This window comes from Macrotis lagotis, chromosome 1 (assembly GCF_037893015.1).
Source record: "Macrotis lagotis isolate mMagLag1 chromosome 1, bilby.v1.9.chrom.fasta, whole genome shotgun sequence".
NCBI classification, from domain to species: Eukaryota; Metazoa; Chordata; class Mammalia; order Peramelemorphia; family Peramelidae; genus Macrotis; species Macrotis lagotis.
The window spans coordinates 244,529,734-244,556,438 of NC_133658.1; the positions used below are offsets into that span (position 1 = coordinate 244,529,734).

Here is a 26,705-nt window from a genome sequence, read left to right on the forward strand (position 1 = left end):
GTAGTCTATTGAGTGTGCAATGGTATTGTCAAAAAAAGAAACAATGTATGTACCTTAATTTAAAAGTATTTTGCTAAAAACTGTCCATCTGAACCTTCAATGAATTGCAATCTTTTTTGCTGATGGACAATCTTGCTTCGATATTGATGGCTGCTGATTGATCAGAATGGTAGTTGTTGAAGGGTGAGGAGACTGATAATTTCTTAAAATAACTCAACCTTGAAGTTTGTTGCTTCAATTAACCCTTCCTTTCAAGAAAGATTTCTCTGGAGCATATGGTTCTGTTTGACAGCATTTTACCCACAATACAAATTCTTTCAAAATTGGAATCAATCAGTCCCTTCAAATTCTACCATTGCTTCAGGAACTAAGTTTATGTGATGTTTTTTAATATTGTGTCTCAGGGAGGGGTAGCTAGATGGCACAGTGGATAGAGCACTGGCCCTGGAGTCAAGAGGACCCAAGTTCAAATGTGATCTCAGATACTTAAAATTACCTAGCTGTGTGAGCTTGGGCAAATGAAAAAAGTTTGAAATATTGCAAGAATTATGAAAAAAGATAAAAATTACCAGAAAGACATGATGTGAGTATATGCTGGTGGAAAAAATGACTAATAAGATTTCCTGGATGCAGAGTTGCTACAATCCACAAAAAAAACAAAACCAACCCCACCAAAAATCCCTGGCACATATTTGTGAAGTCTGTATGCCTGTGCTTCCTCTCCTCCCTCCTTCCAATCTCTTAAAATCTAGTTCTGATTTCATCATTCAGTTGAAACAGTTCTAAGGTCAACTTAATTTTTAAATTGCTAAATTCTATGACTTTTCCCTCAGTTATTCTTTTTGGTGTCTCCAAAGCATCTTGTATTGCACATACTCTCCTATTGTTTTTAATTTTCTTTTTTAATATTTATTTATTTATTCTTTTTGTACAAATAATTTTTTATACATTAATAAAATATTCTTAAGAGTAAACAGAATACCCCTCCCCCACAAAATATAGACTCGCTTGAGCGATAAGGTAAAGGGGAGAGAAAAAATTAAAATAAAAAAAATAGTAATAATTGTAGATATGGCCAGGTGGCTCAATGGACAGAGCCCCAGCCCTGGAGCCAGGAGCACCCAAGCCCATATCTGGCCCCATACACCCAATAATCACCCAGCCATATGTCATGCAAGCCACCCCAACCCCAATGCCCTGCAAAAACCAAAAAAAAGGGGAAAAAAAGACCCAAAATCAAATAAAAATAGCAGTAATAGTAGGGGTGGCTGGGTGGTGGACAGAGCATTGGCCCTTGAGCCAGGAGTACCTGGGTGCGATTCTGGCCTCAGACACCCAAAGATCACCCTGCTATGCGGCTCCAGGTAGGCCACCCAGCCCCATTTGCCCTGCACTGCCCCCAAATAATAACAAAAAATGTGCTTCAGTCTTTGTTCCAACACCTCTGTTGTGGGGGGATCACATTCTTTATGGTAAATTCCACAAAAGTTACTTCCATATTTTTCCACCGTTGCCATTGCTGATTCCAACTCCCTCCTTTTGTATTTCTCCACTACCATGTACTATATTTTCTCTCTCCTTTCACTCTGACTCTGCTGTAGGGGTTGCTGAGTGGTGCAGCAGACAGATCCCTGGCCCTGGGGCCAAGAGGCCCCGAGCCCCCCTACCACCCCTTAGGCCCAGAATCCACCTGGCCCTATGGTCCTGGGCAGGCCTTCCAATCCCAGCCCCTTGCAAGAAGTAAAAATGAAAATGTGTTATATCTGTGTTATATACTCTCCCCCCATGGTCCATCCTCTCCTCCATCACTCACATCCCCCCCCTTCCCCCTGTCCCCACCTTCTTACTCCAGATGTCTATACCCCATTGAGTATATATGCTGTTTCCTCTCCTAGCCACCTCTAAGAGCAAAGATTCCCTCATTCCCCCTTGCCTTCCTCCCTTCCATATCATTGAAATTGCTCATTGTAATAAAGAAAAAACATATTATATGAGATATCTTGGCCTATTCCCCCTCTCCTTTTTCTTTCTCCCATTCCATTTTCCTTTTATTCTATTGACTCCATTTTTACACCATATTTTATCTTCAAATTCATCTTTCTCCTGTGCTTCAACTATAAAAGCTCCCTCTACCTGCTCTATTAACTGAGAAGGTTCATAAGAGTATTATCAGTGTCATTCTTTTTTTTAATTTATTTTTTTATTCTCATTTTGTACAAATTTTTTTACATTAATAAAATATTCTTGTTTACAAGTAAACAAAATAACCCTCCCCCCATGAACATAGATAGACTTGCTTGGGCGAAAAAAGTAAAGGGGAGAGAAAAAAATTAAAATTAGAGCACCCGAGTCCATATCCAGCCTCGTAAACCCCAACAATCACCCAGCCATGTGACATGTAAGCCACCCGATCCCCACTGCCCTGCAAAAACCAAAAAGAAGAAAAAAAAAGACCCAAAATAAAATAAAATAGTAATAATAGTAGGGGTGGCTGGGTGGCAGACAGAGCATTGGCCCTTGAGCCAGGAGCACCTGGGTCCAAATCCGGCCCCAGACACCCAAAGATCACCCTGCTATCTGGCCCCAGGCAGGCCACCCAGCCCCACTTACCCTGCACCCTCCCCCAAATAATAACAAAAAATGTGCTTCAGTCTTTGTTCCAACACCAACAACTCTGTCACAGGTGGATCACATTCTTTGTAAGTCCATCGCAAAAGTTACTTCCATATTTTTCCAACGTTGCCATTGCTGATTGCAACTCCCTCCTTTCTTATTTCTTCACTACCATGTACTATATTTTCTCTCTCCTTTCACTCTGACTCTGCTATAGGGTCGCTGAGTGGTGCAGCAGACAGATCCCTGGTCCTGGGGCCAAGAAGCCCTGAGCCCCCATACCACCCCTTAGGCCCAGAATCCACCTGGCCCTATGGTCCTGGGAAGGCCTTCCAATCCCAGCCCCTTGCAAGAAGTAAAAAAAAGAAAATGTGTTATATCTGACCACTCTCCCCCCATGGTCCATCCTCTCCTCCTTTATTCACATCCTCACACCTTCCCCCTGCTCCCCCCTCCTTCTTACTCCAGATGTCTATACCCCATTGAGTATATTTGCTGTTTTCTCTCCTAGCCACCTCTGATGAGAGCAAAGATTCCCTCATTCCCCCTTGCCTCTCCCCTTCCATATCATTGCAATAGCTCATTGTAATAAAAAAAAAAAACTTATGTGAAATATCTTGGACTATTCCCCCTCTCCTTTTTCTTTCTCCCATTCCATTTCCCTTTTTTCCTATTGACTCCATTTTTACACCATATTTTATCTTCGAATTCAGCTTTCTCCTGTGCTTCAACAATAAAAGCTCCCTCTACCTGCTCTATTAACTGAGATGGTTCATATGAATATTATCAGTATCATTTTTCTATACATTCAGTTCATCCTCATTAAGTCCCTCATATTTCCCCCCTCTCCTCCAATCTCCATGCTTCACCTGAGTCCTGTATCTGAAGATCAAACCTTCTGTTCAGCTCTGGCCATTCCAAAAGGAACTTTTGAAATTCCCCTGGTTCAATGAAAGTCCATCTTTTTCCCTGGAAGAGGACATTCAGCCTTGCTGGGTAGTTCATTCTTGGCTGCATTCTAAGCTCTTTTGCCTTCAGGTATATTGTATGCCAAGCCCTACGAGCTTCCAATGTAGTTGCTGCTAAGTCCTGTGTGATCCTAACTGCAGCTCCACGATATTTGAACTGTGTCCTTCTGGCTGCTTGTAATATTTTCTCTTTGACTTGGGAGTTCTGGAACTTGGCTATAATATTCCTAGGGGTTGGTTTTTTGGGATCCCTTTCTCGGGGTGGGGGGGAATCAGTGGATTCCCTCCATTTCTATTTTGCCCTCTGCTTCTAGAATATCAGGGCAATTTTCCTGTAGTAATTCTTTGAAAATGATGTCAAGGCTCTTTTCCTGAGCATGACTTTCAGGTATTCCAATAATTTTTAAATTATCTTTCCTAAGTCTGTTTTCCATATCAGTTGTTTTTTTCAATGAGATATTTCACATTTTCTTCTAATTTTTCATTTTTTTTGATTTGAAGTATTGATTCCTGATTTCTGGTAAATTCATCAATCTCCCTGAATTCTATTCTTTGTCTGAAGGATTTGTTCTCCTCAGTTTTCTTATCTCTTTTTTCATCTGGCCAATTTTGCTTTTTAAAGCATTCTTCTCCTCAAAAACTTTTTATCCATGTGACCTAAGCTGGTTTTTAGCATGCTATTTTCTTCAGCATTTTTTTGGATTTCCTTGACTAAGCTGCTGACTTCATTTTCATGTTTTTCCTGCATCTCTCCTTTCTTTTCCCAGTTTTTCTTCTAATTCCCTCATTTGATTTTCAAAATCTTTTTTGAGCTCTGTCATAGCCTGAGCCCAATTTCTGTTTTTCTTGGAGTCTTTAGGTGCAGGAGCTTGTGCTTCCTCATCTTCAGACTGAGTATTTTGATCCTTCTTGGGCTCCTATGTAAAACATTTCTCAATGGTGTTCCTCGTTTCTTTGCTTGCTCATTTTCCCAGCCTGAGCCTTTTTTTTTGGGGGTGCTTCCTGAGCTTTTGGGACACTCCCACAAGGGTCTCAGTGTGTGAGGCTCTGTCCTCCCTCCTGGTCTGTAAATGACCATATGGGGCCTAGACTGTGATCAGGATCTGAATGTGGTCAGAGCCCCAGAGTCCTGTTCCAGGGACAGAAGACAGAGCTCGGCAGTCTCTCTCTCTTCACTCCCCACTCCCCTCCCTCAATGGGCTCATGCCCTGGGGGCTCCTGCTTACCAGCTCCTCCGGCTTCTGTTCCTGGATCTGGGCTGCGTGCCCTGAGGGCTGGGTTTCACGGGCTCTCTCTGGCAGAGGTTCCCCGCTGTTCCCCCAGGTTGTACCTCCCTGTGGTAGCTCAGGAAACTCCCCTGTTGCTGTAAGCAGCAGCTTCCAGTGCCCTGGGGCTGCCTCTGGGCGGCTGAAGTTCTTTCACTCTGGCGGGCCACCCCTCTGGCAAGCTGCCCCTCCAACCCTGGGGAGCAGAGCCTTTCTGCTCTTTTCCAGGTTACCTTGAGTAGGAGAACTGCCTCATTGGGTCCCTCTGTTGATTCTGTCTCTTCCATACTCTCCTATTTATGTTTTTCTTTTGCTGCTTTGTTGATTCTCATGTCTGACTTTTTGGTCTCCTTATGTCCTACTCCATAAACATAGGTGTTTCCCAGCACTCTTTTCTGGGTCCTCTTCTAGGCTTTATGTATTCTTTCTTGGTAATCTCATTGACTTCCATCTGTTACTTCTGTGCAGATGATTTCCAAATCTATTTTTCCAATCTTTTCCCTGAGATTGAATCCCATATCACTTAAGCTCTGTGCTCTGTGACTGAGCAAGTAACTTAATCCTGTTTGCCTCAGTTTCTTCATCTGTCAAATGAGTTGAAGAAAATAACAAATCATTCCAGTTATCTCTGCCAAGAAAACTCTAAAAGGGGTTATGAAGAATTGGACATGATTGAAAATGACTGAACAACCAGAACAGCATATGGGGAATTGTTCTTCAGTGGGGTCCTATTCCAGTACCATCTCTAGTACCAGGACATCCTCTGGGGACAAGATGCATTATTTCTCTGATCTCCTAGGTTTTCCAAAGGACATACCAAACATCCCTCATTCTGCCACCAGGTAATGTCCTGCTTCCCTAAATAGACCTTTCTCCAATCACTGATTCTATTCCTAGAGTAACTAGTACATTCCTATTCCCTTTGACTGCCAATATACAATATGCAAACACCATTCCCCATCACCAACTTTCCTCTTCTTCGTGCCCATCTGTATAAACATAAATCTCCTAAGATCCCATTCCAGATCTGTCCAGCCTCTTACTGTGCCCTTTGGAATTGCTGTTCCATAATAAACTTTTTACTTTTTACTTACCAGCTGTCCTTCAAACTTCAAAAGTTTTATTACAGTTGCGAGGTCATTGCAACCAGGCTGATCATTAGGGGTAAAGTAGCTAATAAGAGGGATATGCTTATTATATAGGGAAACAGGGCACAGTGTACATGCTGTTAGGGATAGTTTAGTTTAATGGATTATGCCAGCATCTCAAGGATATTTAGTTCATTTTGGTAACAATTCTCAATATTCTTTCTAGGCCTCTAGCCTCTACTTCTCTGTCCTTGTAGGATCCTCCTGGTGGCAAGGTCAAGCTTCTGATCTCTTAACTGACAAGATTTGAGTACCCGGGATCTGGTACATGGAGGCAAACTTTCCCAGGGTGCATAGACAGGTGCTTGCTCTTGGAGCAAGACAAGTGAGCAAAGATACAAAATTTAACTATTTCCTAATACTATTTTCCTCTGCCTCATGTACATTTATCTGGACAGCTCTTTTTCAGAGCCTCACAAATCAAATTTCTGCAACATTTTAATCTGAAAGGTTATGTTTAAGTTTTCCTTACATAAATGTTACTTTTCTGTCCCTTTAAGTAATCTAACTTCACTCTTTTTTAAGTTACTGGGGCCATCCAACAGAACCCTCAACCCTACTCTTCACCTGGCTATTTTCCACCTGCGCACAAACATTCAGAGCTCCTCAATCTGAAATTCCTCTTCTGTCCACTATCCTTTCACTCTTTCCTTGAGAAAATTGATCTGTTCTGATTTAATTTGTCTTTAATTCATTTTATCACTCTCAAACTTCAGTTCATATTTGAAGCCCCTGGGTTCTCATTCGTCCCTTTTTTTGCTACCCAAATCTTCATGATGGGTCCACTTCCACAATGTAAAATACACTCCCTCTTGTAAATTTTGCTACAAGTCTTACTCCCTATTGTATACTTTTTATTTGAGGCAATGAGGTCAAGTGACATGCCCAAGGTCACACAGCTAGGCCATTTTTAAGTATCTGAAGCCATATTTGAACTCAGGTCGTTCGACTCCAGGGCTGGTGCTCTATCAACTGTGCCACCTAGCTGCCCTCCTATTGTCTTTCAAGTATCACATTCCTCAACCCTGCAGTCCAAGTCTTCCATTTAGCCTTTTTCATTGTATTCTCATTTTATACTTGAAACAAGATAAGTCATTCCAGCAGCAGGCCCTGCTCTCATACCCATCTGTCCATAAAGAGGAAAGTCACCTACATCCATCCTTTAACTCCATTAAAGCCCTCCCTGATAATTTAACTGAAACATCTAACATTACATATCTTTGATGTCTTATTCCCCTAGTAGATTCTAAGTTTGAGACTATAGGAGACTCATCTAAGGTTAGTCTCTTCCAATACTTAGTATAAAGCTATTCAATTCCAGGTACTCTATTTTATCAACTTCCTTTACTCTACAGTTCCTCACACATTTATTTTCTCCCTGGAGATATTTTTTATTTGTATGGTTTTGTGCTACCAGATCTCTTCCCCAACCTCAAGTCACCTGTCTCTCTATTGTGGTGCTGGAGTAGAGTCAGGGATTGTGCTGAAATATAGAAGTTATTCAAATCAAAGTTGACACTCAAGTCTGTGATGGTTGGTCATCCAGGGCAAATGTAGGAGTAGTAAATTATTCATGCAGTAGTCCCATTATTATTTCAGAAGACTACATTTATAAAAAAAAGTATTTGCTATCTTCATTTCTTATCCTTGTAATGTGTATTTTGAGGTTATAGGAATGGAAATTTTGTTAAGACCTTTAAACATTTTTCTGGAAATCATCATAAACAGTAAACTGACTTTTATATTGAACTTTTCTCAATATTTTCATTATTTCAACCATTATCTTTTCATTAAATACTAAGCTACAGTTTACAATATATGAAAAATAAAAGAACCATATAAATTAAGGTAAGATATTTTAATAAATTATAAACAAAACATTAATCTATGACTTACAGAAACTCTCAGATAAAGATCCTGAGAATTTCAGGAGAGTTGTAGCAGTTCAGTCACATAAGACATGCCTGCTCTTGAAAACCAACCCTGAGAGAATCAGCCAGGATACTTTTTTTTGTTTTTAAAAATGTAATTTAATTCTCTCAGATTCCATTGCTTATAATTAACCCCCCCCATATCAGGAAAATATAAACAAAGATTGAAAATTTTCAAATATAAAAATTTTCCTGAACAGAAATATTCATACTATAAAAATTCTATCAACTCTCTTGAAAATGGAAATTTTGTAAGTTTTATTATGTGTTGAAAATTGCCATTTTCACCAAAAGAAGTTTAATAACTAAGCCTAACTGCACTTTACTGGCAGTGGTTTAAGTTTATAAAGCAATTTCTCATGAGCACTTGAGTAAATAGATGGCCATATGGAATGAAAACCCATCAACATCAACTCTTCTAAAAGATAAGTATCATAAGAAGAAAATGAGCATCCTAGTGTTAGAGACTCTAATTCAATTTCTAAGAAAGTTTTTCTTATTAGATTATTTCAAGAAATCTTAATGAAATATTGGTATATTAATAGCTTTCAGCCCGTTTTACAAAATTTATGAATGTTAATAATGTAATGACATATCAGTCATTCACAAAGTTTGCTCAAAAAAATGTGAGTCCTACATAATCACTGCATATTCATTTCCAAAGCTTCAACAATGTGTGCAGCCGAAGGACGATCTTTAGGATTTTCATTAGTACAAACAGAAAACAGTTCAATAACTTTTTGATATGATTCATCCAATTCTTCCATATTAAGGGCTGGCCTTGTTCCCAGTGCTTCATAGTATGCTTCTTCATCAAACAAGCTCTCATCAAAAGTTTTGTCTGCTCATAGAGTTAGAAATATAAACAGTTAATGAAAATAATTATTGATAATTAAAAAGAAAGTTCAATTGTAAAGGATCTTAATACTCATAATAGTTTAATCCCTTTGTTTTATAGATGAGGAAACTAACTCCCAAAGGTAAAATAACTTCAAAAGATTGACAGTGGCAGCTCTGGGACCAAAGAAAATGCTTTAAAAATTGTAAAGTGTTGCTAAATTAGGTCATTTGATTCTCAATTCTTCCCATTAGACCACATTACATGCTTGTCAAGAAGTCTGAGACAAACTCTAGTGGAAAGAATATTACCACTCCTCTTAATTTAAAGTTTATCTTAACTGAGCTATGCCAGTTTGTACAAGGGACTAGTTTTTATATCCTATGAACAGAAAAATGTTCTGAATCAGGAGTTTAAATGTGTTTTGGCAAAAACCCTAAATTCATGCATCATTTGATCAGAATATCAAGTAGGCATTACAAGTATAATGGAACAATGGGTATCTCTCTCTACACTTCAAATAAGATTTTTCTTGATGTATATCATTTTATTTCCTTTTATTTATAATATCTGTGGTCATACCAGCATTTATCTCAGAAATATTTAAAAGCTGCTTTAATAAACTATTAAATCATAACCAACAAGTTTAAAAATATTTGCTTTTAAGTATAAATACATTTTGACTATGAGCCACAATTTTCATAAAGTATACATAAAATATTTATGGCATTTTACAGACTATTTTTTAATCTAGTTATTATTAGTAATATTATTAGTAAGTTAAGACAGCAGCACACTTACATACCTTCATCCTCATCCTCCGGAAGATTAATGTGTGGAATGGTTAAAGTCAACATCTCCCAAAGAGTTAACCCAAAGGCAAATATGTCAGCTTTATCAGTAATAATACCACCCTCTTCCAGAGCTTCCTTTGGTTTCCAGGGTTCTGTACCAATGTAATGTGCCTCAGAATCACTCACTGAAAAGAATAACTATGTTGAGTGACTGGATATTAAGTGTTTATTATTCATAATTTCAATGCAAAATATATCAATGCTACTTCTACACTTTTTAAAAATACTAAAACATTCTGAGAAATACTTAGGAAACATGATAGCTAAATGTCATGAAATTTTGTGAATATAAGATTCAATCTTGTATATACAATTTAACAAACCCCAGTTACAACTAGCAATATTTATAAATAAAAAAAAATCTGCAGTTTTTTAAATTATTGAAGTAAAGATTCAAATCTTAATAACCAAATCCAAATCCTCTAGCCTTCTTGTCCCGTGTGATATTTATCTCTATTATCCCACCAATCCTCAGAGGACCACCCCAACTCACTGGAGATCTTTCTCTTGAGGTTATTTAGTAACTTGAGAGATACCAATGTACTATCATTTTGCTTTCCCCTATTGTCCCTAATCTTGCTAAATGATCCATCTACTTTTTCCAGTCATATATAGTCTGCAATAAATATGCATCACTGAGATTTTCCTATTAAATAACTGTATGCTTCAGAATATTTAACATCTGTCAACCAAAAAGAAACAATTATTGGGGCAGCTAGGTGGTGAAGTGGATAGAGCTCAGGCTCTGAAGTCAGGAGTACCTGAGTTCAAATCCGACCTCAGACACTTAATAATTACCTAGCTGTGTGGCCTTGGGCAAGCCACTTAATCCCATTGCCTTGCAAAAAAATAAAAATGAAAAAAAAAAAAAGAAACAATTATTAAGCCAGGCACAGTATTAAATGTTAAGGAAATACATATCTAAGGTCCTCAACTAGGAAGTGAATAGGTAGTATGTCAATGAATCGTAGATAGGACCACAAACCCCTTTCAGGTGTCTCTTTTACATGCAATTCTGAAATATTATAGTTCATGAGAAATTACCCTTTAGAACTTCTGTGCTGCGATGAGTAGAAAATGAGTACCATAAAAGTAGAAAAGGCTATACTATTTTATACTGTTTTAGAAATAACTCGAAGAAAGGGCTTCCATTTCTCCATCAATAAAATGAAAATGATCTCTGAAGTCACTTCCAGTTCTAGATACAAACATATTCTGAATACTCAATAAATATTGATTATTTTACATCATATATAAAGCTTTCTAGCCATCTCCTCCCTAAGCTGCCTATCCTGTGATCATTATCTTCCACTTTCTCCAACTGCAACCTTTCACTGTCTGTGGGCCTCCACTCATCCAGGAGAGCTTTTGTCTTAAGGTTGACAACCTAGGATACTTCCCAGTTAATTACACTCATGCAGCTATTTACATAGGACCTCTTTGTGTACTGTCTTGCTTGCATACATATCCCAATGAATGCACTTTCAAAATATTGGAGCTGCCATCAGATACAAACTTCTAACACTAAGGCAAGGTCATAAAATCAATTACTCTACTTTGCTCCTGGATCAAAGAAAGTTACTGGAACATTACTAGGGTGCTTCCATATTTACATATATACATATGTAAAACCTGTTTTCACTTATAAATCAAAACTATAATTATCTTGAAATTAGATATAATACTTAATTTCTTAGCTTACAGGAAAAATGCAAGTGTTTAGTCAATAAATATTAAGTTAAGTCTAGGCTAAGGTATTTAAATACCCATAGGATGCTAAACTTAAACATACAAATTTATATTCTTGTCTTCAGCACAACCTTGTTCAGACCCCTCAGAAGAAGAGAATCACTTACCAGTCATATTTTCATCCAGTGGCAGCGAGACTCCCACATCACAGATTTTAATTGTCTCAAAGTCACCTTTAATTACAACATTTGGAGACTTTATATCTCCATGAAGGAGCTTCTTTTCCTGGTGCAGATACTAAAAAAAAAAAAAAAAAATTATATCGTTAGCACTCATGAGCAGAATGACAAAAAAGAGAACTGATGAAAAGAATGGCAACACCAATGCTGCTGATAAACTATGGAGTTTCTAACAAGAAAAACGAGTTACTTCTTCCTAAAGGTATAAACATAATAATAACCAATATAATAACAGTATATACATAATAATTTTAACAACTGTCTAACATAATAAAAATGATTTATATGCTATTTATAATTAGGTTCACTATTTAATATTCCCTGTAATTACCACTTTCCTATATATAGAAAGTTAATAATGCAAGCAAGGTCTGACATTGCTCAAAAAATAAAGTATATCAACCTTATAAGTACCTTACTTGCAGGCAACCTGGAAGATGGAGAAGAATTTCTTCTAATAATGAAAATTTTCATTCTCATTGAAGTTGTAAAGCATGAACATGGTAATCAGAAGAATAATTTAAAAAATTTATCATTAAGTACTGGAGAAATTTAGAGGTAGCCTGGCATGACCAGGGACTGTTTCATGGAGGTGGACATTAAGCTGAGTTTTGAAGGATAGGTAGGATTTGCAAAGATTAGAAAGTTGTCTAAGCATAAACAAAGGCTTGGAAAGATGAATAAACATGACATAATAGTGAAGACTGACTTGGAATAGTTGCATGCACGTCCTTCATGTAATCACAAAGTACGGAAAGACCAAATAAAATGTACTTATTAATAACAAATGGAGAATAGGAAAACAAAGGGGTTTCCTAGATTTGACATAAGAACCACCCACACTTATGATGATGATACTTGTCAGATCTTGCTCACATCTTGAATCAGGAAATAACAATGGGAAGAAAAGGGAAGGGAACATGCATTTTTGAAGTACTTACTACATGCCAGCCACTCTGCTAAGAACTTTACAAATATGATCTCCTTGATTCTCACAACCACCATTCAAAGTAAGTGCTATCCCCAATTTATAGTTAGGGAAATGGAGTCAACAACAGCTAACTGACTTGCTCAGGGATACAAAGTTGGTGGATGTCTCAGACCAGTTTTTAACTCAGGTCTTTCTCTCCACACTTTTTTTCTGGTTTGTTTTTTTTTGCAAGGCAATGGGGCTAAATGACTTGCCCAAGGTCACACAGCTAGGTAATTAAGTGTCTGAGGCCACATTTGAACTCAGGTCCTCCTGACTCCAGGCCATTGCTCTATCTACTGAGCCACCTAGCCACCCCGAACTCAGGTCTTTCTGACTTGAGCCCCAGAACTTTATCTAGTGGGGATGCTAATAGTAATATTGCATATTTCACAGGGTTATTGTAAAGATCAAATCAGGTTATTTTTTTTTTAAAGCCAGAAAGTCCAATATATATATTTGCAATTCTAATTGTTAAGATAGAATTCTTTTTTTTTTAAGGTTTTTTTGTAAGGTAAACGGGGTTAAGTGGCTTGCCCAAGGCCACACAGCTAGGTAATTATTAAGTGTCTGAGACAGTGTCAGGTACTCCTGACTCCAGGGCTGGTGCTTTATCCACTATGCCACCTAGCTGCCCCGATAGAATTCTTTTATGATGGTTCTAACTAAAATGGTCACATATCTTTACATTCTCAAATACGAAATGAAGTCTGATTAAAAAGTAAATTATTAATAATGAGAAATTTCACATTTGCATGTATTTAACATTAATTTTTTCTCTCAAAAAATTTGCCTGATTCCTGGCTTAAAGAAAATCAAATAATCATTTTTTTTCACAATGGGATTTTTGATACACTTAATAATTACCTGTGTGATCTTGGGCAAGTCACTTAACCCCACTGCCTTGCAAAAAAAAAAATCCAAAAATCTCATCAACTTCAGATATTTGATCATTCAAAATAGCAAATTTGGTGATATAAGAATAGAGTAGCTAGTAAACTAAAAGTAGCAGTTTTATAAATTTAGTTCACCTGTATTTATACAATTATTTGAAGATAAAAGTAAAGCCATAAATGGCATCTTTGCTTCTACAATCATATTTGGGAATTCTTATTAACCTTAACCTTGAGATTGTATCTTATTGAGAATATTGTCTTTTGGCTAGACTTTATTTTCATATTTAAGTCTGCAGATATCTTGAGAATCACAAGAAGCTAGAACTAAATGTAGTTAGCCATTTGCAATTTGTATAAGCAAAACATAGAATGCATTTAATACATATTTATCACAATGACTTTACAGGAGTTAGCGAAATTCCTTCCTTTTCCTTCACTCTCCAAAATATCACACAGACTGTGAAATATGATTATTAAAAACAAAGCACATAGTTTTTCAACCTTTCATTCATTTAATAATAATAAAATTCACAACAGAAATTCTGTAAAAGTAGCACCTAATTTGCATGCAACAATTCTTATATATCACATCACTCTCTCTCACACACACATAGACGCACAGATACACATTTTATATTAAAAGCTGACATTCCAAATTATCAAGTATATTGTAATATATCTGAGATTCAAAATTTATGAAATTAGTAATCTTTATGTTACTATGATCTCTGAGACATATTTTTAACAATTTACCATTAAAGAAATAAATAAATGGCACAAGGTCACATGATGTAGGGACTCAATCTAAATTAATCTAAATTAAATTCTCTTCTCATTCAGAAAAAAATACCATGCATTTGATGAAGATATTGTTAAAACTATTGTTCTCTATGTGCTTAAATTTAAAACGTATACTATCAATTACATTTGTAGATTTGCTTTATATGTGTTCTGTATAAAAGTTTTAAATATAATAGCATTTAACATACCTTTAACCCTCTCGCCATGTGCAAAGCAACTTTCAAAATTGTAGCAGCTGGGAAAGGAGAATGGCAGTTGGTAGCCCTTTCTTCTATTAAGTCATTGAGAGAATTTTCTCCTCCATATTCCATAGCAAGACACATACTGCCATCTAGGGCTTGAGCATATGCTCGATAACCTTAAAGAAAGTGATATTTTCTTACCAGAGTAGAGAAAGATGACTAAGACTTAAAGATATCTGTGCAAATTTTTAGCAAGCAAAAGCAGCATTCAACTGCCCCCATTCTCTTCTCTTACCAGTGACCAAATGAAGGAATCAATAAAAGAAATTCAATTTTGGATCTGATTCACCTTAACTGGTTGCTGGGGTATAAATTATTAGGAACCTTGGGAAGTGGTGGGGGGCAGGCACAGAGGGTATTCTACTACTCTCAGCTTATTATACAGAAGAAGCTATATGGATACAGTCTAACATGTATTATTAGGGAAAGAAAATTTCAAAGGATCCAGAAATAGAGGTAGAATTCCATGCAATAGGGGAAATCTGTTCAAGAGGGATGGGAAATGCTCAAGAACAAAATTCCAATAAAAAAAGGAAAAATGGAATTTATCTGAAAAGACTGATATGGAGGCACAGATTCAACCAAACAAGTTTAGATTTTAAAATGAAACAGACAACTGTGGAACCAAGATGGCAGAGTAGCAGGTAGTATAGTGAGCCTCTCCCAACTCCTCCAAAAAGGTCTAGAACATACCTGATAGAATCTTTATTCAGAAATCCAAAGGAAAAGTTTACTAACCCAGGTGAGCATAGGGAGACAGAGGTATGGAAACTGGAGACAGTGTCTGACCAGCAGTGTACCAACAGAGCATTATTTCAGGTCAGGGAGAAATTGTACATAGGGATAAGAAGTTCTAGATCCGGTGTTAGGGGTCCAAAACTTGAGGAAGAGTGCTAACTAGCATCTCCACTGTTCACCCTCCAGTTCCTGATCACAGACCTAGGATGGAGTAGAGAAGGAACCCATGACCAGGACCAATATTCCAGGGTAAGGAGTGGTCTCCGGCTGTAAGCTGTATACCAAGCTCATAAGCAAAAGTGCTCTGACCCAAGGAGTGGAGAGGAGTCTCTGTGCTAGTTTCCAACCCAGTATGAAACCTGCCAAAGAAATAGGGCAAAAATTCTAACCAAGGGGAAATAAGTGACTCAGTGGATAGAGCACCAGCCTTGGAGTCAGGAGGACCTGAGTACAAATCTAGCTTCAGCCACTTGCCACTTAGTAGCTAGTTTTTTTGGTTTGTTTTTGTAAGGCATTGGGGTTAAGTGACATGCCCAAGGTAACACAAGTAGGTAATTTTTAAGTGTTTGAGGCCCTGTTTAGTAGCTAGTGACCCCAGGCAAGTCACTTAACCCCAATTGCCTCACAAAAATTAAAGAGAATTATAATTCAAAGGGAAGTTGATAGTTCTATCATTCTGAACCAGTAGGTTTTTCAAACTTGGCAGATAGTGGTTAAATCTACCAACTGAATAGGGCAAGCTTACAACTGTTGCTAAAACTCAATCCCAGATCAGGAACTTGTAAGAGTAAGAAGACAGAGATAGGGTCTATGCAAGTGAAGACTGCCACTGAACTCTGGCCTATCAGCTAGCTGGAAAAGTTCTGTTGTTTCTGTGTGGCAGAACTGGAGGCCCTGGCTTTGTTCTAAGGTCCTGGGAATAAGAATCTGCTCTGTGCTTCAGATCACAGTGTTGCTGTTGCTTTTGAGCTTCTTCCTTTCTCAATAACCTATCTAGGCCTTCCTACCCTATGAACGTCACTCTCCTTTGCATCTACCTTGGATCTGTTACCAAAAACTAGGTGGTGAGTGAATAATTTGTATCTGTGTCCTTTGTCGGGTCCTGTATAGGTCTGGTGGAGCTCCAGTTTGGGCCCACCTTTTCACTGGTATACAGTCTTTCCTGGGGTGCTGGAGTACTCCAAAATGGTATCTGGTCCTGATTCTAACCTGGCTCCAGTGTTTAGGTACCTGAATTAGTTCATTGTGATCTTTTTCTGGATCTTTTCTTCAGGAATTGGATTAGTGCATTTCTTAAAATTGTTTGAAGTAGTTTGTGGAAAGGGGCTCACTACATTGTTTTTTACTACTCTGTCTCTGTCAAAAACCTTTTAAAATTAACAGCAGCATGCTCATTCCCTGTGGCCAAAGTTTCTCATTCTATTCATTTTCTATATGAGGAGATATGTGCCCCCTCCGAACCCTATCACTAAGGGTTACAGAGGCAGTGAGAAACCTGTCTTCTTAGGATATCCTTGGGCTGGAAAAATTACTATGACTCTTTCTTGGCTTTTCTGATCCACATTCAATTTGACTTATTTTCTAGGTTGTTGTTGATGTGTTAGAGAGAGAGAGAGAGAGAACAAGAGAGAGCATGGCACTACCTTGAGCAAATCAACTAAAGGACCTCTCATTGGTTCTGTTATATCCTAAAGGTCGTAAAAGAAGATTGGAAAGATTAAGAGAAAGGTAAAGTAGTCAAAGGAAGGAAGGTTGGGGAAAGTTTTATCCTATAATCAAAGTTTGAAAGTATATGTTTATACAACAAGAAGGTGTTGTGAAAGTAGGCAACAATTTGAACCTCATTCTCATCTTTTTTTTTTTAAGTTTTTTGTAAGGCAAATGGGGTTAAGTGGCTTGCTCAAGGCCACACAGCTAGGTAATTATTAAGTGTCTGAGGTCGGATTTGAACCTAGGTACTCCTGACTCTAGGGCTGGTGCTTTATCTACTGCGCCACCTAGCCGCCCCCTCATTCTCATCTTAACTAGTCAGAGAAGAAAGGAATAACACACAGTTGGTGTAAAAATACAATTCACTAAGAAGGGAGAAAGGTGATAAGGATGGATAATTAGGAACAAGGGGAAGGGTAGATTAAGGGAAAGATTGGCTCTAATTAAAACAAACTAAGCATGAACAAAAATATTTAGAGTCACTCTTTATGGTGGCAAAGAATTAAAAATTCAGGGTGTATCCATCAACTACAGAATGGCTGAATAAATTATGATATATAAATGTGAATATATTATTTATAATATTGTACTATAAGAAATGATGTAGTAGTTTCAGGGAAACTTAGGAATTCCTGATTTTTAAGAACTGATACAGAACGAGGTGAGCAGAACCAGAACAAATTTATATAGTGATGACATTATAAACTCAAACAACTTTGATCAATGAAATGACCAACCAGAATTTCAGAGGATTAACAATGACACCTGCTAGCCACTTCCTGATAAAGAGGTGAAGAATTCAAAATGCAGAATGAGACATATGTTATTTTTGGACCTGGTCACTGAGGAAATGTTTTTCTTGATAATTTTTTTCCCCTATCTCAATTTGAGGGTGAGAAGAAGGAAGGCTAGCAAAGGGAGCAGATTTTTGAGGATAAAAAAATAAAAATTAATTTTTAAGTTACAAAGGATAAGGATCAATACAAAAGAATGGAATGTTAAAGTTAGAAATAAATTGAAATTGTCAAAGATGCCAAGGACAACAACAAAAAAGTTTTTTTTCTAAAGCAAAACTGAGGGAAAAAAAGAAGATTAAAGAAGGGATGGATAATAGCTGCTTGATTCTTTTGCTTCCGTTTTTCTCTGCTAAGGACAATGATATCTGCATAGGAAATATCAGAACAAAAATGACTAATAGGGAGCTGATACCCAAAATAAGAGGAGAATAAGAGATCATTCTAAATGAATTTAAATCATCTGGCCCAGATATAGCACATCTTCAGGGCCTGAAAGAATTGGCAGATGCAATAACTTAGCCACTATTAGTGATATCAAAGATCACAGAAAACAGAAGAGGTACCACAAGAATGAAGAAGGGCAAATATATTCTTAATTTTCAAAAAAGTAAAGTTAAGAGTATAAACTATATGTCAACTTTAATTTCTGGGAAAATTTTAGAATGGATATATTATAGATGGTTGGTAAACATATGAAAATGAACTAGTGATCATAAAAAGTCAAAAAAGGTTCATCAAAAAGTTTTATCAAGTTAACCTCATTTCCTATTTTTCAACAGGATTAATAAAGAAATGGGAAAATTCAGTGGATTACAGTTTGCCTAGATTTTTAGCAAAATTTTTGATCAAATAGCTAGCTTATATTATTCTTATGAAGATGGAGAACATATGGATTAGATAATGCAAACAAATTAGTTGGCCAGCTACTCTCAAAAAGCAATTTTTAATGGTTTAATATGAAAAAGGGTAAAAACATCATTTGTACAAAAATATTTATAGCAGCCTTGTATGTGGTGGCAAAGAACTGGAAATCAAGTAAATGTCCTTCAATTAGAGAATGGCTTAGCAAATTGGTGTATGTATGTCATGGAACACTATTGTTCTATTAGAAACCAGGAGGGATGGGGAATTCAGGGAAGCCTGGAGGGATTTGCATGAACTGATGCTGAGTGAGATGAGCAGAATCAGAAAAACACTGTACACCCTAACAGCAACATGGGGATGATGATCAACCTTGATGGACTCACTCATTCCATCAGTGCAACAATCAGGGACAATTTGGGGCTGTCTGTGATGGAGAATACCATAAAGAACTGTGGAGTTTGAACAAAAGCTCAAGGACTATTCCCTTTAATTTAGGGAAAAAACCTGATATCTTATTGTCTGATCTTGTTATTTCTTTTACTTTATGTTTCTTCCTTAAGGATATGATTTCCTCTCTCATCACATTCAATTTAGATCAATGTACACCATGGAACAATGTAAAGACTGGCAAATTGCCTTCTGTGGGGGGTGGGAAGTAAGATTAGGGGGGGAAAATTGTAAAACTCAATTAAAATCTTGTTTTTTAATTTTTGAAAAGGAAAAAAAAGTTCATCAATTTTGCAAATGACATAAAGTTGGGAGGGATAGCAGCATCAGGATCCAGAAAGATCTTTCAAGACTAAAGGTCTAAGTTAAATCTAATCAACAAAAAAATCAATATGGATAAATTTCAAGATATTTGTTAAAATAATCAATTCCATTAAGTATAAGATCAAGGAGGCATAGCTACATATTGTCCTGAAAAAGACTGGGGGGGGGGGGGGGGGGAGAGATAGTCAACTGCTAGCTCAATATAAGTCATTAATATAATTTGGATATCCAAAAAACTAAAATTTACCAATGAAGACAAATCAGAACAAAATATAATTTCTTTAATTCTATTCAGATTATCAGATCAAAATGTCAATAAGTTTATTACAAGGGTCTATAGACCTAGGGTCCAAGGCTTCTCAAGGATGAGAAAAAAATTACATCTTTATTTTTACTAACCTCTAAATGAAAATTAGCAACAAAACTGAAATAAAGAGAAAATAATCTGAAAGCATTCCCCAGACTTTGCCAAAGGCTCCTAAGCTCACAAAAAATGGTTAAAAACCTCTACTGGCCAAAAAAATAAAGATTCTATTACATACTTGTTGTAAATTAGAATTTCTTTAAGCTTACCTACAATGTTTGGATGCTGAAGGCTTTCCAAAATCTTAGCTTCATCAGTTAGTCTCTTTTGATATATACTTTGAAAATGATCATTACATTTAGAATTAACCTTTTTCACTGCCCAAGGAGAATGAGATAAACCTTTGGGAGACCTAAAAATGCAAGTATTAAATAAAACATTTGAAGAAACTTAAAGGAAGGCTATGAGAAAGTACTAAACATAAATGACCCACCAAAATTTTCTATTTTAAAAATAAAGAAATAAAGTTATTTCCAAATTTAAACAACTCTTTGTAGATGTCCATAAGTTGTGAAATGACTAAACAAGTTGTGGCATAATAGTTATTTTCTTAAAAAAAATACTATACCAAGAAAAATGAATAGGATAAATAGAAGACTTACATGAATGCAAAGTGAAAACAAAGAAAAACAGGACAATTTATAATGCTTATAATATAAATGAAAAGAACAATCAAAATAATGTTATGAAATTATAATGACAGAGTGTAGTACTGAAGAGGAGAGACAAGAACCCCTTTTTTGCAGGAAAGGAGTTATGAGTGTGGAATGCTAAGTAATTTCATATTTCTATGAAGTGTTTTTTGCAGAAGTGGTTTTTTTTTTTGCTTTTTTATAAGGGATGGCTCATTGGGAGGATGATAAGGGATGTATTGAGAAATGTCACAAAGATATCAATTTAAAAATTTAAAGAAAAATACTTTTTACTATCAAGATTTCAAACATTTCTTTTTCTGTTATAAGATATATTTTTACAATCTAAATTGCATACCAAAAATTAAGCTGAGAATCTTTGTATCCTCAGTCCCAAGAATAGACTTGTGTGATGGGACTGGAAACACAGGAGCAAACACTGGTGATAGGGTTTTCTAATTTTCCACTTTCCCAGGTTAGTAGGTTGGCAACCCTACTCAGTATCCTACTATTTACCTGATAAATGATTGAGAATGGCTCGGTAATTTATTTCTGCAATAAACTCCCTGCTTTCCCCTAAAAAAGCAGACTGGACCCAAAGTTCTATGCAAAATGTTGATTTCTATTACTTACCTTTTCATCAGGTAAACATTTACCCCAGTGCCGTAGCCAAGTTTTTGCATAAATGGAGAAGCTGGAATAGCTATAGATGATGGAGTTAAGCATAATGCTAAATATAAAAGAATAAAGACAAATTAATATTTGAAGACTTTTACAAATATATCATGATGATCTATCAATAACAATAATATTTCATGTAAACTTTAAACATTGAACAGAGAAAATTACTAGCAAGTACACAATCCAGATCCAAACTGCTCTACTGGTAAACCACATAAGGAGTGCTTCTATAAAGTGAATGAAAACAGTTTCCTCAGTATAAGGTTAATGTCCCTGATATTATTACAGCCACATTTGGAATTGCTCTGCTATGGCACCATCCCTGGGAGTAGCAGTTTATAATGACAGGAAATCAGTGTAAGGCATTTAAAGTATTAGAAGGGGTTTATAACTATGAACTTCATTTATAAGTCCTTCACCCCAAGAAGTTGCAAGAATTTGACTCTATTTCCTAACTACATGCAGATCTGAAAAGTTAAAAAAAAACTAAATCCATACCCTATGAAAACAAAACTTCTTTCAGGTACTTCCTTAGTTAATACTAATTCTAATATATTTCTATGTTTTCAGTTTGGTCTCCTATCTCTGACCCATAGTCATTACATGGGTATGCCTAGTTCCACTCAGGTCAAGAGAATTCTCCAACAATATTGTGTTTAGGGAAAAAAACCTGCTAAGTTACAGTAATACAATCAAGGATACCAAAGGGCTTTGATCTTAAGATCAAGTGATATTAGTTGAAGGAATTTGCTGATATTTAGCCTGGAGAAAGTAAGACTGTGGGGATGGGTGTGGGAAACATATTAGTTTTTCTTAAAAATTTGAAGTGCTGACAAGGAAGAAAACAGATTTATTCTAATCTCTAGGGTCAAGCAGAATTAGGAACAATGGTTAGGTATTTCAAAGAGCTAAATTTAGGCTGAGAGGGAAAGAAGAATTTTCTAATAATTAGGGCTATCTGAAAATAGATTGAGCTCTCTCTCAGGAGTCAGTAGGTACATGATCCTTTTAGCTAGAAGTCTTCTCCCTCCCAACATTCTGATAGTATGTAAGCTCCTTGTAAAAACTATATGGTTCTATCCAGAACAGTGTAAGCACTTAAGGATTGATTAAAAAAAGAAGTCACTTGTCCTCTTAGGACTTTTTATCTCTTCTAAATTTTTTCACATTCTATTTTGTATTACAGCTCAGTTTTGATATTCAGTACAGTTGTTTCTTTCCTAAACTCCAAGTCTTTGAGGCTGGAACTATGTCTGATTTATGCTATTTCTCCTAGTATGTAGCAACCTTCTGTAATGAATATTATCATATGTTAATACACATTAATAGGGGTTTGTTTATTCATTCATTCATTACTAGTAGAATGGTGTTTAGATACCCTGGCCTAGTCCTTACCCTCCAAAGTACCTGACAGTCCTTCCTCCTTACTATTGATTTTGTATTTATAGACATACACAAACTATCTTCCCCAATAGAATACAAATTCTTAGAGTGGGCAGGGTAGGTCATTTTGGTCTCCGAATTCCAAATATTTAGCAAAGTGATTGGCACATAAGCCATTGTTTGCTGGTTAAACTTACAAGTTTTTTTCTTGTCAGATACTTTGCTAGGTGTCTTGAATGCATTTGGTCCTTCCATTATTTAAAAACAAAAAATTGCAGCAAACCTAGATTTTGTAATAGGAAAAAAAGATGGTTATATCATTGACTTGTTATGGAAAATGCCATCCACATCCAAATAAAGAATTATGCAGTCTGAATTCTACATTCAAAGCATACAACATTCATTTTTTAAATTTTCTTTTGTTTTTTTTTCATTCTCATGTTTTCCCCACTTCGTTCTAATTTCTCTTTCACAAGATGATTAATATGGAAATATGTTAAATACAATTGTATTTTTACCAGACTGTTCATTGCCATGGGGAGGGGAGGGGAAGGGAATGGTAGAAAAATGTGGAACTCCTAAACTTGCAAAATGGATGAAAATTAAAAACTACCATTACATGCAATTGGGTAAAAAACAAAATGATCCTTATTAATACAAAATTATATCATTTTAGTGCTCAAAGGGACTCAAAGATCATCTAGTCTAATCACATTGAATTAATTGAGGTTCAGAGAGATAAATGACCCATCAAGATCACATAACTAGTAAGTGACAGTTTTGGAAATAGCACCTGGGCTTCCTGATTGCAGTCTAGTATTTATTCCCACTACACTGGGCTTAAAAGACAAAAGCATACAAACACAGCAGATTCCTTTTTCAAACCACAATGGATTTTCACTAATTACCTCAGAGGAGTGCAGGGTTACTTGTACCTAAACCAGGCCCAGTCACTGTCCAGAACCCTCTACTACTGGAGGGGATCATTGCTTTCCCTGAAAAGCCTCTTCCCTCTTTACCTATATTCTCTGCAATCCCTTTAGATTTCTCTCTCCCATCGGCAATCTCTTCTTCACACACCTCACTTCCCAACCTCATGTTTTCTCTTGTTTCTCTTCTTTAACCTGTAATAATCATTTGGGAGAAACTTTCCAATGGCTTCCTACCACCTCCAGAATCAAAATCCTCCTTTTAAAATCCTTCATACCTTTCTAGTTTTCTTATATCTAATCTCATCCATGTTCTTTGCCATCCAGTGATACTGGCTTTGTCGCTATTCCCTCAACACAACTCAACTTGCATTTTCCTTGACTGTTTTCCATGTCTGGCATTCTCTACTAATCTTTGCTTTCTGGCTTCCTTTGAAGTCTCAGCTCAAGTTCTACCTCCTCTGAAATTACCTCCAATTTATGCAATTTATATCATTTGTACCTAGTCTCCCAACTAAAATGTGAGGTCCTTAAAAGCAGGAACTGTTTTCTGACCTTTCTCTGACTCTCCCAAGACTTAACAGGGTAATTAGCATATAGTAAGTATTTAATAAATGCTTGCTGACTTGATTGCTCCTTGTTTTTCTTATAGAAGGTTGGATTATTTTTGTCTTAGTAGTTTTTTTTCAATTATATTATGTAAAGATAGTTTTTTTAACATTCACTTTTGACACATTTTTCTCCCCCTCCCCAAGACAGCAAGCAGTCTGATATAGGTTACACAAGTACAATCATCTGACTGCTCCTTCCTACTCTTTGCTGTGCTTCATCGAGTTCAGACCCATTAACCTTTTTTCCCCAAGGCTCTTTTCTTGGCCCTCCCCTCTTTTCCCTCTCTACTATATTGTTTGGTGATCTCATTAGCTCCTGTTGATTCAGTGAAGATATCTCCACAGCTGACTCTTAAGATTTGTCTGGTCCTACTTTTCAGTCTCCCATCACCAGTTGCCAATTGGACACATGAAAATTGTCTTAAACTCAACATGTTCAAAACAGTACTCCTTTTCTTTTCTGCCTACAAACCTTCAACTCTTCTGAACTTTTCTCTATAGAGGACACCTCCATCCTCCAGTATCCAAACATAAATTCTGGTGTTATCCTTGACTCTCCACGCTCCATTTAGCCAGTCTGTAGCCAGGTTGAACAACTGTTACATCCATTCACTTGTCATTAGTTGCTATGATAGCATAGGTCCCCATCACCTTACTCTTGGACTACTGCGCCAACTTTCTGATTGGTTTCCCTACTTCAAGTCTTTACCTACTACAATTCTTATCACCACCACTACCATTTCCATTCAATAAATATAGCTATGTACTTAATGTTTACTGGCTGACCACATCTAGGATCAGATATAAAATCTGATACAAAGTCCTTCATAATTTGGCCCCCAACTATCTTTTCAGTTTATTATACTTTACTCCTTTTTCATATATATAGTATAGTACAGCTGAACTAGACTTCTTCCTGATCTGCACTTTCTCTCCCATCCCAGTGCCTTTGCATGGGCCATTCCCCCATACCTGTAGGGTATGAACCCTATAGGGTCAACTGAAACACTATCTTCTTCATGAGGCTTTGTCCTGCACACTTCCAGCTGTAATTACCTTGCTCCCAAATTATCTTGTTTTTTCTATATATTCATATAGGTACAAGTCTTCCACCCAGATAGAATGTAAGCTATTTAAAAGCAGGGACCTTTTTACCTTTATCTTTAATCTCCAATGAGGCGCATAATCCCTGGCACACTGTAGGCCATGGAAAATTCATTTCCATCAGTTCAGCAACCCAGCTGATTCCTCAGATCAAAAGTCCCTGTACTGTGTCTGTCCCCTTCTCCTAGAGGGAGGACCCTGCCTCAGTGTACTTCACAATCAGAAGGGGCCCTCTTTGGGCTTTTCTCAATTTGAGTTCTTCCTGGAAATTCCATTTTGAAGAAAGGTCCAGATCAGCTACCGTTCTGGGGACTTTGCCGCCAAGTTGCTGTTCTGCCGCCTCCCCCCACCCCCAACTCGTTAGTTCCCTCCTTATAGGTCTTCTCTGGTTGGGATGCCAGCAACTTGGAAGCAAATGGTCCGGGTTTGGTTTTTTTTGTTTGCTGTTTGTATCCTCAAGGTTTAGTTAACAGCGCTTTTGCACATTTAAGAATACCTTGAAGGTCAATTGACGGTGATTTTTTTCCCCAATCATAAGGAGAAAGAAAAAGTAGAGATAAGATGAAACATCTTATTTCTGACTGATAAATATTTTGCATCAAATGTCACGCCTGATCCTTCTAGCGTTTTGATAAATTCTCATGGACCGACTCAGCACTGTCGTCTGACACATTGCAAGCGTTTGATCAGTATTTTTAGTGGTTCGTTCCACAGAATATTTAAACAAAGACGACACAAACTACGGCAGGGCAGGGGGAGGGGCACGCTCCCACCCCCTCCCAGGGGGCTGCCGGAGGGACCCCGGCGTTCTCCCCGCTTCTCGCTCTATTTCCTTCGCTTTTCTTGGGCCGGTGGTCTGTGTCCGCTTTTCTCTCTGTCTGTCTCTAATTTCTCTCTTTCTGCGTCTAATTTCTTTTTTTTTTTTTAACCTAAAGCCACAGGGGGACAAAAGAGGGAAAACGCGGGAGGAAAAGGGTTCCGAGCCCACAGAGGAGCGTGGGCGCCCCCACACCTCCCGGGGCCCCGCCGGCCTCTTAGCAGCTACAGACGGCCCCGCGCGTTGCGGCGCCCCGGCAGGCGGCTTCGTGGCCACGGAGGGGCCGGAGGCGGGCCTGAGCGGGGCGGCCCGGCTTCCTTATCATTCAATCGCGGGAGGCGGCTGGACCCCACGACCTGGGGAGGGGCCCGGCCGCAGCGCCCCCAGCGCTCCCTCTCCTCCCGCTGCTCTCCTCACCTCCTCTCCTCTCCTCTCCTCTCCGGACTCGGCGGCACTCGAGCCGGCCCGACGCTGCCGCGCACTCGTTTGAAGCCGTTGAATCTCCAGCGCCCGCCCCCCGAGGCTTCAAATCCGCGCGCGCTGCGCTACGGGGCGGCCAGAGGGACCAACCGCATGGGAACGCGTTCCGAGGGGCCGCAGCCTGAAAGTTGGAATTCAAGATTTTATTTAGTTTGAGTTTTACAATTTTTCCCCCCTGATCTTACTTCCCCACCCCCCCCAGAAAGCAATCTGTCAGTCTTTACTTTGTTTCCATGTTTTCCATTGATCCAAATTAAGTGTGATGAGAGACATCCTATCCTTAAGGAAGAAATAAACATAAAGTATAAGAGATAGCAAGATCAAACAATAAGATATCAGTTTTTTTTCCTAAATTAAAGTTAATAATCCT

At 37.5% G+C, this 26,705-nt stretch overlaps 1 protein-coding gene across 3 annotated transcripts; it reads right to left on the reverse strand.

The window, feature by feature from the left end:
* Positions 1-7,837: 7,837 nt before the first annotated feature.
* Positions 7,838-26,381, reverse strand: PBK (PDZ binding kinase). Of its 3 annotated transcripts, none has more exons than XM_074210013.1 (8): positions 26,278-26,381; positions 22,592-22,677; positions 20,964-21,060; positions 19,908-20,050; positions 14,401-14,570; positions 11,474-11,603; positions 9,569-9,742; positions 7,838-8,766 (listed from the first exon to the last, which is right to left on the reverse strand). In XM_074210013.1, the coding sequence occupies exons 2-8, from the start codon at positions 22,647-22,649 to the stop codon at positions 8,567-8,569; spliced, it is 972 nt and encodes a 323-aa protein (XP_074066114.1). In that variant the 5' UTR covers positions 22,650-22,677; positions 26,278-26,381; the 3' UTR covers positions 7,838-8,566. The 3 variants fall into 3 exon arrangements, with proteins under 3 accessions (XP_074066114.1, XP_074066112.1, XP_074066113.1); XM_074210011.1 differs by having other exon boundaries at positions 26,273-26,380; XM_074210012.1 differs by lacking the exon at positions 26,278-26,381 and adding an exon at positions 25,090-26,234.
* Between the last annotated feature and the right edge of the window lie 324 nt (positions 26,382-26,705).

Coding starts and splice junctions, on each gene's coding strand:
- PBK (XM_074210013.1), bottom strand. CDS start 22,649: ATGGAAGGACCAAATGCATTCAAGACACCTAGCAAAGTATCTGACAAG. Junction 20,051..20,963: donor AATGTTTACCTGATGAAAAG/GTAAGTAATAGA, acceptor TTGCATTTTTAG/GTCTCCCAAAGGTTTATCTC. Junction 11,604..14,400: donor ACATGGCGAGAGGGTTAAAG/GTATGTTAAATG, acceptor TTTTTTTTTTAG/TATCTGCACCAGGAAAAGAA.